A 12,597-nucleotide genomic window follows, 5' to 3' on the forward strand; every position below is an offset into this window, starting at 1 on the left:
CAGTGCCCCTTATAACAGTGCATAAGTGCAGAGCACCAGAGGGTGCTAGAGCCTGCCTGACGGATACCACCAAGAGAAAAATCTCCAGCAACAGTGCATGCAGCACTTGCACATCTAATGTGGAATGGACATGAGCAACACATCTCGAAGAACAACAGTTACAGTAATTGTGAAATCTCCTTCATTGGAGGTTTTTAAGAACAGGTTAGACAAACGCATGTCAGGGATGGTCTAGATAATAATTAGACTGCCTCAGTGCAGGAGGATGGATTAGATGACCTTTCAATGTTGCTGTTGAGTCCGACATTTCTATTATTCTAGTCCAGGAACAATCTCCAATTAGCCTTATGTGTAGTAGGACCCACTATGTTCTGTGATTCCAAGATAGAGGAATTTCGCACACAGTTCAACCCCGCCACAAAACTGAGCTCCAGAATACAAGCTTTCATGTAAAACAAACAAAACCAAACCTCTTTTATGATTTCAGAGTAAGCTTTAAAAACATGAGCTGATTCTAAAGAGATGTCTTCCAGAGTCTGCAGACGGCCTGAAACAATAGCTCTAAAAGTTATTAGAACTGCTAAAGTCATCCAGCAGAATATTCAGCTAATATGCTTATCCCAAGTCTCACCACCTGCTGTTCCCTCCTGGCTGCCAAAAGCTTCAGCTGTAAAAACTTCCAATTTGTTCTCCCTCCCCTCCCCCCGCCAATAACTTTTATACTATAAATACAAAACACTGTATATAGCACAATGCCAGTATAAAATTCTCTTGAATATTGGTACTGTAGGGCAGAATAAAACAAACTGAACTAAATTTAAAAAAAATACAAGTAATACTGGTTGCATTAGTCAGGTTATTGAATTAAATATCAACATATCTTCTTTGTTAATTAAATAGTATTTCCTATAGGAAATTACACAGTAAACCTGTGTTCCATAATTTGCACTAGCCACCCAGACTTCCAGGTGAAGTTTTAAGGTGTTGGTTTTAATGTGTGAAACCCTAAATAGTCCTAAAGTGACTCTAGCTAACAATCTCCTGGCTTAAATGAGAGGCTGCTGTATGTAGGATGTATTCTGTGAGGAGATTTTCTGCTCGGGAATGCATTTCTTTTCTCCCTTTTTTCTTCCAAAGCCTGTCTTTGTTAAATAGATAGAATGCATTTGTGTATAGATTTCAGAAACTAGTATAGTCACGTCACTGGACGGTGGCAGAATTGCCTTGCCACATTGACATTTAAAGGCCATGCACTTGAAATATGGGGTGGCATCTGACTTGTATTTGCCATGGATACCAGGCACTTCTCCAGTATGCATAATGTTGTGTTAGAACTGCAAGGTATCATCTGCAGATTTAGACTTCTGTAGAAATTTTGTCTGGCCTTATCTACACTATTAAATTCAACTGTTACTAGCACTGATTGTCAGCCGTCAGTTTAATTGAACCAATATTGAAAACTCTTTAATTCAAATTGTAGGCAAGGCCAAACTGTGTTCAGTACTGTTTCAGCAACTCACTCAGATAATACTTTTTAATTACAGTTTTGGAAATTATGTCTCAAACAGTATGTCCCCCTCTTTGCTCTTACAGTGTAAGAGTTTCAACTACAGATCCAGCTAAACTGATTGCCGATCGTCATTGTCAATAACAATTCTTTTTCCTAGAATAGACAAGGCCATAACACTTAAGATTGCACCTGGAGTGGAGCAATGAGAATGAATATATTTTTAATTATGTCATAAGACAGTGAATTGTGTGATATTAATTCATGCAGAATATGTCAACATCATGCTCTAAATTCAACTAGTTTCAGAGTAGCAACCGTGTTAGTCTGTATTCACAAAAAGAAAAGGAGTACTTGTGGCACTTTAGAGACTAACAAATTTATTTGAGCATAAGCTTTCGTGAGCTACAGCTCACTTCATCGGATGCATTCAGTGGAAAATACAGTGGGGAGATTTACATACACAGAGAACATGAAATAATGGGTGTTACCATACACACTGTAATGAGAGTGGTCACTTAAGATGAGCTATTACCAGCAGGAGAGCAGGGCGGGGAAGAAAACCTTTTGTAGTGATGATCAAGGTAGGCCATTTCCAGCAGTTGACAAGAATGACTGAAGAACAGTGGAGGGTTGTGGGGAGGGGAAATAAACATGGGGAAATAGTTTTACTTTGTGTAATGACCCATCCACTCCCAGTCTCTATTCAAGCCTAAATTAATTGTTCCAGTTTGCAAATTAATTCCAATTCAGCAGTCTCTCGTTGGAGTCCGTTTTTAAAGTTTTTTTGTTGGAGAATAGCCACTCTCAGGTCTTTAATCGAGTGACCAGAGAGATTGAAGACTTGTCCGACTGGTTTTTAAATGTTATAATTCTTGATGTCTGATTTGTGTCCATTTATTCTTTTACGTAGAGACTGTCCAGTTTGACCAATGTACATGGCAGAGGGGCATTGCTGGCACATGATGGCATATATCACATTGGTAGATGCGCAGGTGAACGAGCCTCTGATCGTGTGGCTGATGTGATTAGGCCCTATGATGGTGTCCCCTGAATAGATATGTGGACAGAGTTGGCAATGGGCTTTGTTGCCAGGAAAGGTTCCTAGGTTAGTGGTTCTGGTGTGTGGTTGCTGGTGAGTATTTGCTTCAGGTTGGGGGGCTGTCTGTAAGCAAGGACTGGCCTGTCTCCCAAGATCTGTGAGAGTGATGGGTCGTCCTTCAGGATAGGTTGTAGATCCTTGATGATGCGTTGGAGAGGTTTTAGTTGGGGGCTGAAGGTGATGGCTAGTGGTGTTCTGTTATTTTCTTTGTTGGGCCTGTCCTGTAGTAGGTGACTTCTGGGTACTCTTCTGGCTCTGTCAATCTGTTTCTTCACTTCAGCAGGTGGGTATTGTAGTTGTAAGAATGCTTGATAGAGATCTTGTAGGTGTTTGTCTCTGTCTGAGGGGTTGGAGCAAATGCGTAGAGCTTGGCTGTAGACAATGGATCGTATAGTGTGATCTGGGTGAAAGCTGGAGGCATGTAGGTAGGAATAGCAGTCAGTAGGTTTCCGATATAGGGTGGTGTTTGTGACCTTCGCTTATTAGCACCGTAGTGTCCAGGAAGTGGATCTCTTGTGTGGACTGGTCCAGGCTGAAGTTGATGGTGGGATGGAAATTGTTGAAATCCTGGTGGAATTTCTCAAGGGCTTCTTTTCCATGGGTCCAGATGATGATGATGTCATCAATGTAGCGTAAGTAGAGTAGGGGCATTAGGGGACGAGAGCTGAGGAAGCATTGTTCTAAGTCAGCCATAAAAATGTTGGCATACTGTGGGGCCATGCAGATACCCATCGCAGTGCCGCTGATTTGAAGGTATACATTGTCCCCAAATGTGAAATAGTTATGGGTGAGGACAAAGTCACAAAGTTCAGCCACCAGGTTAGCCGTGACATTATTGGGGATACTGTTCCTGACGGCTTGTAGTCCATCTTTGTATGGAATGTTGGTGTAGAAGGCTTCTACATCCATAGTGGCCAGGATGGTGTTTTTAGGAAGATCACCAATGGATTGTAGTTTCCTCAGGAAGTCAGTGGTGTCTCGAAGATAGCTGGGAGTGCTGGTAGCGTAGGCCCTGAGGAGGGAATCTACATAGCCAGACAATCCTGCTGTCAGGGTGCCAATGCCTGAGATGATGGGGCGTCCAGGATTTCCAGGTTTATGTTTTGGGTAGCAGATAGAAAACCCCAGGTTGGGATTCCAGGAGTGTGTCTGTGCGGATTTGTTCTTGTGCTTTTTCAGGGAGTTTCTTAAGCAAATTCTGTAGTTTCAACTAGGAATCAATTAATATAACACAATTCCCACAGCAAAATGTTATGTTTATTATTAAATGTTCCATTTTGATATATTCATTTAGATGCAGAATTCTTAGATTCTTTGATTTTTGGCCTTTTTTATTTTATTTCTCACATGGCCATTCAACAAGAATGTTTGTTTGTTTTACATAAAGCTTCTTTTTCAGCTTTTAGGTACTTCTGTTTTCTGCTACTGAGCTCCATTCAAGTTTACACAAGTGCTGACAGTGCTGTATCTGGTCTGTTGATAGAGGAATTCAGTCTCTGGATTTGTCAGTCTGGCAGCTTTTCACAAGTATAATGTTCACATAAAATAAATAATAAAACTGTTCGTTGTTGTGTTCTTTTGTTTTGTTTTTGAAATTTTCCTGAATTATTTAGCAGAGCAAAATCAAAATTTTGGCATGTGGCAGCTCTGTTTTGGTTTTTGACCAAAGAAGGAAGAGAGTGGTTATATATTGTATATATTCATTGAAATAGAGATGAGATTGTTCAATTACTGTATTGATATTCTGTATATTGTATTTAGGAAGTTTTATATATTATTCTAGTGCTACAGTAGAATGTTGATTTACATACAGTATCAGTATAACATTAGTTACTGCACAGTAGTATTACATCTGCAAGGCTAAATGGAAAAGTCACTGTGCCCTAATTAGTAGCTTACAAGTTAATTTAACATTCAAATCTTTTGTTATTGAAAGAAAGAATATTAACCAGGGCCCTCAGGTTAATATGCTGCCTTTTGAAAAGAGTCAGAAGATCTTTAAATATGATTTGGATAACCACAAGAGACAGCCAAAGTGGCCACTGGGTTTTATCTTTCATTTAAAGAATAACACCCCCATCCTCCATTGTCAGCTTTGATCCCAAATATGATGTGGGAATTGAACTCAAAGCCTTCTGATCTCTACCAACTAAATCATACTAATAAATACATGTTAGACTAGAAATTTTAACTTTGTAATTGATCACACTTTGTTCCTTTTAAAACAATCTATATTTGCTCATCTTTAAATAAAATTTTTAATTGTTTTTCTTTTAAGACTGTGAGCCAGAAGAGCTGACTGACTGGTCAATGGATGAAAAATGTTCCTTTTGTAACTTACACAAGGAAACAGTCAGTGTAAGTATGAATGTGATATAAATTGTTGAAACTTATTTTTTTGAAATATTGGGTCTAAAAATAGAGCTTGGAGGATGAAATTTCCCATATGGATTCACACGGTTTGTTTTGGCGGGTGTAAGGGAGGAATGTTAAGTTGGCAGAAATCTTTTTTATTTATGCTATTCATTCATGTCCTGGGTTCTGAAAACAAGCTATAATTGTTATTGAGATCTGTTGCCATCTTACATTTTCTAGGATCGTACCCAAATTATTGGTTCTTCACAGTCAACACCACCAGAGGAACTATCATCTCAGGGCCAGTCCAACACTGATAAGATTGAATGCCAAGCAGAAAATTACCTAAATGCACTCTTTCGAAAGAAAGGTAATAGATGCATGTCTTTCACATTAAATTATGCAGTAAAAGTTTTGAATAATCACATGATTTAGGGATAATTTTTCAATCCCAGATTGCTTTTATTACTCCAGTTTTGAGGTCTGAGTGTTTTATTTTATTTGTCTTTCCTTCCTTCTTTTTCTTTCTCTCTCTCCCCCTCCTTCTTTTCGGACCAGTGGATGCACTGGTGCTTACCTCTCCACTCCTGCTGTTACTATCCTCCAGTTTCATTTTGTTCCTGAATTCTGCCTTCCCCTATGATGCATTCTTCCCCCTTTGGTCTCTGGATTCCTGAAGCATTTAAACATTTTCTGTTCTTAAGCTGCTTTTTCTATTTTTACAAAAAATGCTTTTTTAAAGGGGGGAATTGGATATCTCAAGGGTTTAGTAACAAGATATAGTTCTTCTTATCTCATAGTTGCTACTCTAAATCCATCCAAGTTAGTGATTAAAACCTGTTATTTGATAGCATTCAGTAACTCCACATTTTCACTTCCATGACTGCTGTCACTGATTTTGATCCTGGTAATTTCATGGGGTATGTAGTGTGGATGACAAGTCAGTTTGGCTCTTGATGCTAACTTGGGAATAAACTAGTCACCTGCTAGAAGGGCTACACAACTCATTTTCTCCCTTGAATTTGGTGATAAATATTTGCAAGAGTTCAGTTCCTGCCTGGTAGTTTTGACTCCCACTTAATACTCTTCTGAGATCTACTAGACTAATTGGACAACCAGTCATAAGTGTGCTCTGCTCTCTACAACACGCACATATGAGCTACATTCTTTGTATCTGTTCTGCCTATTGTGTTTCAAACAGAGCAGCGACTAATCCAGGTGCTAGAAAAAGATCTTCTTCCTTCACCTGTTTCTTCATGTGTCAGTGGAAGTAGGAGTGGCACTTCGCTCTCTTCTAAGCAACTAGAAAGAGATGGAAGAGAATGGTGTTTCACTCTTTCCAAAGGAAAATAAAAAAGGAAGAGTGGCTGTCTTTTCTTTCTTTACCTGGCTACAGGATGGAGAAAATATGGAGTAGCTCCTTGAAATCAAGGAGGCTGGATCCTTTGTCTGCATTGATGGGACTTTTTGATCTGTGTATTCAGCATAGGCCTGCTTTAAAGACTTTGACATTTGAGAAACTAGGGGATTTCAATCCTGCTTTTTTTCTTGGCTTCATTTGAGTCCAGGTCAGTCTTATCTCACTTTTGAGTGAATAGAAAGCTCAGCTGTGGTATCACCTCAGTGCACCTGAGAATCATCTGTTGCAGATTAATCAGGGCTCTGCTCCATGGCCTGTCCTGGGGGGTTCCTCCTGCTGCTTCTAAGTTAAGCTTGGGATATGGTCTCTGCCTTCAGGTTCCACTTGTTCTACTTCTTCTTGGTGGTGGTATCTGGAAAAGTTTCTCCCCATAGAGCTCCTCTATACCTTATAGCCAATTGTAGGACAAACCCACCCACCTTCTTCTGATGTCTCTATAGAGGAACTTTCAGTGTGTGAGAGAGACCTTGAGGAGATCTGAATTTTCTTTAGCACCGGAGACGTGTACATCAAGCTCCCAAGACTTCCCTGAAAAGTGCAATATTTTAGTCTTACCTACCTCTTTTGGTCTCCTATGAATCAGTGATGCTGTGTCAGAAAAATCATTCTTCCTATTCAGAGGAGACATAATAAACAGGACTGGAGGGGTTTTTGGTTTGTTTTTATTATTATTATTATTATTATTATTATTATTATTTTATTATTTTATTACTTTTACCCCTCCAGTGAGTGTCCATGGATCTTCCAGTAAATGGTAGGTCAGATATCTGCTGTTTATGGATACTGCTTTAGTTGAAGTTCTGGTAAGTTGCTTGATACTTTGAAAGTGAACAGAAAGAGAATTGCTGTATGAGCAAAGAACTTCTAAAGGAAGTTTAAGAGGTTCGGAAATATCCTGTGTCTGTCCCATCAACATGCAGGAAATCTAACTCCCTCTACTGGCTTCCTGGTAAAAGGGTATACATTTTTTTTCCCTATCACTATGCTGTTCTTTGATATTTTTTGGTATTTTCATAGTGTTCTTGATCAAACCCTTTGACTTTGGGGGAAAAGAATCCAAATATTTAGCAGGTAGGTAGGTCTGCTATTACAAGGAAGGATAATCTTATGGTTCAGAAATTGGACTAAACCTACCACAGACTTCACATATGACCAGTTTAGTTGGAGCCTCTGGGAGTTACTGTAATGCAAATAGTGAGCACCAAATTTATCAGGCTCATTCCATGTGGCCTCTTATGTTGAGAGCAAAGAGAATTTTTTTTTAAGACATCATGAAGGTACTTCAGTAGATCTTGAGGCATCCTACAATGTCACAAATTCATCTGCTAAATATGTGCTTGTGGCATTGGTTTATCTACAGGCATTCATGGTTGAAAAATTCTGTTTTGTGTATAGAAGCTCAGTCTAATATTGATTTAGGCAGTTACAGAAATTTAGTAGGACATTTCAGAAAAGCCAGAGATGATATAGTATCTGTTTTCTACTAAGCAACAGATCTGAAAGTTAGCCAGATTCTGCCCATTTCTTCCTTCTCTTTCCCTTATGGGGTCTCTTTGAACTAATTTTTATAAGATTGGTTTTCATTATTCAATGGTGGGTCCCAGAGGCTATGGAACAAAAATGCTTTTTCAGTTAGATGACATACCAAAAGCCACCCAGTCCCTTCCCAGTCTTAGAAAAGCTGCTATGGGGAGGAGGTGAATGGTTAGGAAAAAGAAATACGAAAAAAATCTAATGTGTTTTTAAAAATCCTTTTCCTCTCATCTTGACCTGCAAATAGTAAAATGCATTTTCAGACTAGCATAGTTATTTCATGATATTACTACAGGGCAGAGTTAATATCTTTGGATATTTTTAACTTAACTCTGAATTTTCTAGGTTTTGATTAGTTTTGGAACAATTACAACATCCAAGTATGTTCATTTTATTAAAATATTGAGATGTACTCTCAAACATAACTCCATCTTAATGCAGTTTTTGTCTAGAAATACACGAAATGGTTAGGCCCAAATTTTCAAACTAAGTACAAGTATATAACATCTCAATTCCTATTTAGTTTTCTAAATAAGAATGGCCTGATTTTCAGAAGTACGGAGCCCCAGCGGCTCCCATTGAAATCCATAGGACTTGAAGGGGTCTTGCTCTGCACCTTACAGAATCAGACCTCTATGCAAGAGAAGATGGAAAGCCGGAGGCAGTTGCAGTGGAGGTTAAGAAGTGGAGTCACAAGCAGAGCAGGGAGCAGTACTGTCAGGGTGATTTGAGTCCTTCCAAGCAGCCATAAGCTAAGACAGGCACCATCCATTGCAGTTCTCTTTTACAACAAAATGATCTTTCCTGCAAGCTATTCAAGTCTATCTGTGCTTCCAAACCCTAATTCCTTAGCTGCCAAAACTCTCCATATCCTGACCTCCCCGGGCTTGATTTCCGCAGTGAATTTTGTTGTGTTTGGACCCCCTCCGATACTGTGTGTACTTTTGGTCATCCCAAGAAAGATTAATTCAAACTGGAATAGGTGTAGAGAGGGCTATGAGGATGATCATGGAATAGAGACACCTATCTTATGAGATAAGACTAAAAGTGCTCAGCATGTTTAGCCTGAGTGACTAAAGGCTGAGAGAGGGGATATGAGTGCTCTCTCTAAATACATTGGGAATAAAAACGAGGGAGAGAGAAAAGCTATTTTAGCTAAAGGATAACCATTGGCACAAGGACAAATGGGTATAAATTGGTCACGAATACATGTACGCTGAAAATTAGAGGGTTGCTAACCATCAGAGGTGTGAGGTTCTGGAACAGCATTCCAATGGGAATAGTGGGGGCAAACAACCTAACTAGGTTTCAGGTGGAGCTTGATAAGTTTAAGAATGGGGTCATGTGATGGGGTTGCCTGTGATAGCAGAGGACTGGATTTGATAAACCAGGAGGTGCCTGTCAGTTCTACGTTCCTCATCCCTACTCTTCTCTTGCCTTGTCAGACTCAGAGGTATTCCTGTCTTAGCAAAATGTAATTGTGCTGCCTCTAAAGTTCTTTCAGCTCCTGCTGGCCTGTGTGAGTGGAGTCTGATCTTGCAAAAGTTAGTGCACTAACCCCAAAACAACTAGGTTTGCTATTAGATAGTCCTGTGATTATTCAAATAATTAAGACACTTTAAGGGTGAAAGTGATTTGTATTATGTTAACTACGGTCTTCTAATTCCAAAATAAATGTATTCAAAGGTCAATTTATACAATTGTTGCAAACATATCCTTTAGCTAAATAGCTCTTCTTCTTCCTCCCTTGTTTTTACTTGTGTTACTTGCAGGATTTTTGGAGGTTTCTGTTGCGTTTGATCCAGTAGCAACTGTTCACTTTCTTATATTAATCATTTTTGAACTCTCCTTATATCTTTCAAAATCTAGTATTAAAATTGATGAATTGAGCCAAAGTAGAGCTGAAAACAAAATGAGAAATCCACAAGTTTTGGTTAAAATCCCAGGTGAAACTCCAAAAGTCTGGGGAGAATGCTCAACAAATGTTTGTAAAAATCCCTGTTGATTTCTATTATCCTTTGTCATAATGTTCCTGTCTGGAGCCCCCTTTACCGCCGAGCCAGGCCTTTGCATTCACCCAGCCTTAGGTCTGCAACATCTGGGCACTCTAGCGCACTAGTCCAAGTATAGATATGTGCTAGTCCAGTTAGAAGATGCTCAGCCCTCCAGCTGAGCCCTGGTGGACAGTCCACCCGTTCTGGGGTTGCCAATGAGCATAAAAAGAAAGGAACACACGTGAATTGTCCCATGGGTGTGGTAAAGTTCTGTTCTTCTACGAGTAGTGTTCCTACGGTTGCTTCACTTCAAGTTTGTGTGTACCTTTGATTGGAAATGTTCAGTGGAAGTGCTTATTTAACCTGCCATCCTTTTCCTTGTTACGGTGGCTATATAGAGCTGTGTGGGCAAAACATCTTAAGTTACTTCTCAACTTCCCTTTGGCCTGAGATGGAGTGCCTAGTATGACTGTTTCAAACGGAGTTCATAACTCAACCTTTTCTGACAATTTAGTTTAGTTTACTTATTTCTTATTGTTGTAGCATAGTTTTATAGTTTGATATTATCTTAACTTGTTTTCTTCTTCTTAACATCCTTTTTTCCCCTCCTCCAGCCTTCCCTTGAAGGCCGATCTTCAGGAATAATCTTTGCAGAGTTATGCTGGGATTCAAATGCTGCTTCACCCGCCAGGAATCGATTTCCAGTTAGTGACAGACATTTCTGGTGCCTCCACTATCTGGTAGACAACCATGTACCATTAAAGTGTAAAATCTGCTTATCTATTAAAAGCAGATCTCAAAAAAACAGGGAAATTAAATTTAGACTTCTTACAATGTAGCAATCCCTGCAACCAGCCATGTATATAGGTCTGGGTAACCCCTCTGTACATCAGCCTCTGAGTGAACACAGAGCCCCATCGACCTCAGTACTCCATTCACCGAGTTTTGTGGGATAAGAGTACAAAGGGTATCGATAAGGCACCCAAAAAGAGGACTTTTAGATTTTCTCTCAGACAACCTCTGTCAAAGAAGATGTGATCATTGCCAAAATTTGACCATTCCAGAAAATCTGATTCCAGATGGGATACATCTGAGACTCCAGCCTGCTCTGATACCGGCAGCTTGTTGAAGACTTCTGGTTCATCCAAGAGCCATGGAAATTGTTTTCTGCACTGAAGCTCGACCGTTGCAGTAGGGACTCTTAAGCACATTGCACCAAGAAGAGTGCTTAGAGTCTCTTTTGCCACAAGCTGGGAATGAGCGACAGGGGATGGATTACTTGATGATTACCTGTTCTGTTCATTCCCTCTGAAGCACCTGGCTTTGGCCACTGTCGGAAGACAGGATACTGGGCTAGATGAACCTTTGGTCTGACCTAGTATGGCAGTTATGTAGGAAGCTTATGCTGTCTTCAGACCCCTTGGTACCTAAACAGGTGTCTCAGATCACTACACAGTGCCTTTGAAGTCATCAACATCGGTACCAACAAAATCCACTTAACAAGTACTGTTGCAGCAAACAACATCCTTGGTACTGACCCCAGCCAGTTCAGAGCCTCGTTCACTCACAGTGCAGATGCACTAAGTTTCACGGAAATTTAGGTGCTCCAGAAACTGGATTTGGATGAGTCAGAATCTCCTTTTGTTAATGGGTATGAAACGTTTGTCAGATCTTCTGAGTCACCAAAGCCTTATCTTTCATCGGTACCTTCTAGTTCTCTGGTACCTATTACCACAGGGCAGACAGCCATCTTTACCCTTTTTAGCTGCCCCTCGTCTGGAATACGTCGAGGACGATTCCTTGGATTCTTAAATATCTGTACAGGAGTCACCCACTTACAAAGAGATATCTCCCATTCACTCAGAAAAATACCAAAGGACAAGTAATCTCTTATTCCTTTTCATTAGTTTGACCAGCACTGGATGCCTTATTCTCTACCTTGTTGTCCCCCTCAGTGGCCATACTGGGACCTGAGAGCTGCCTATTGTCAGCAGTTCTCAAGGGCTCTTAGCTACTCCTGTGGGGATCATTGAGGAGAACGCTTCCCTGCTCCATCACTTCCTGAACAGCCCCAGCTGCAAGAGGAGTTTCTTGAGGGGCAAGAGGCTAGAGCAGATAAGGAGATAACACCTCAAACTACTATTTTATCATCTTCACTGGATGTGAGGCTATACTTTCACTGACTACTTAAAGCAATTTCAAGAGGTGATGAAACATACTGCTGCCATACCTTAGATCCCTTTAGAGGAGGTCCAATAGTTGCAGCAAAAAGTCTTGTCATTTTACACACAACCACCTCTGTTGAAGTGGCTCTCCTAGTGAATGAGGCCTTACTGGAACCTGTCAAGACAATCTGGCAGATGCCACCTATGGTATCACTGATGCATAAATGAACTGACAAAAAGTATTACGTTCTAGACAGAAATCGTGAATATTTAATTTCCCACCCTCCACCAAATTCCTTAGTTAGTAGAAGCTGTCAGTGAGCATGGCAGCCAACACTATACAAAATCTACACCTTATAATAAGGACCACTAGTTCATTGTTCTCATAGATTCATAGATATTAAGGTCAGAAGGGACCATTATAATCATCTAGTCTGATGTCCTGCACAATACAGGCCACAGAATCTCACCCACCCACTCCTGCGATAATTCTCTTACCTATATCTGAGCTATTGAAGTCC

At 40.1% G+C, this 12,597-nt stretch overlaps 1 protein-coding gene across 20 annotated transcripts in view; it reads left to right on the top strand.

Moving 5' to 3' along the window:
• The window catches only part of LCORL (ligand dependent nuclear receptor corepressor like), a 182,265-nt gene that overhangs the window by 80,331 nt on the left and 89,337 nt on the right, over positions 1-12,597 (top strand). For all 20 annotated transcript variants that reach the window (XR_006281185.1, XM_043514084.1, XM_043514082.1 and 17 more), the window contains 2 exons: positions 4,888-4,967; positions 5,205-5,334. Coding sequence is in view for 19 of the 20 variants with exons in the window: in XM_043514084.1 (XP_043370019.1) it covers positions 4,888-4,967; positions 5,205-5,334 (210 nt within the window). In the remaining variant the exon portion in view is untranslated. The remainder of the gene's footprint in view (positions 1-4,887; positions 4,968-5,204; positions 5,335-12,597) is intronic.

The sequence above is a fragment of the Dermochelys coriacea genome, chromosome 4 (assembly GCF_009764565.3).
Source record: "Dermochelys coriacea isolate rDerCor1 chromosome 4, rDerCor1.pri.v4, whole genome shotgun sequence".
Taxonomy (NCBI): Eukaryota; Metazoa; Chordata; order Testudines; family Dermochelyidae; genus Dermochelys; species Dermochelys coriacea.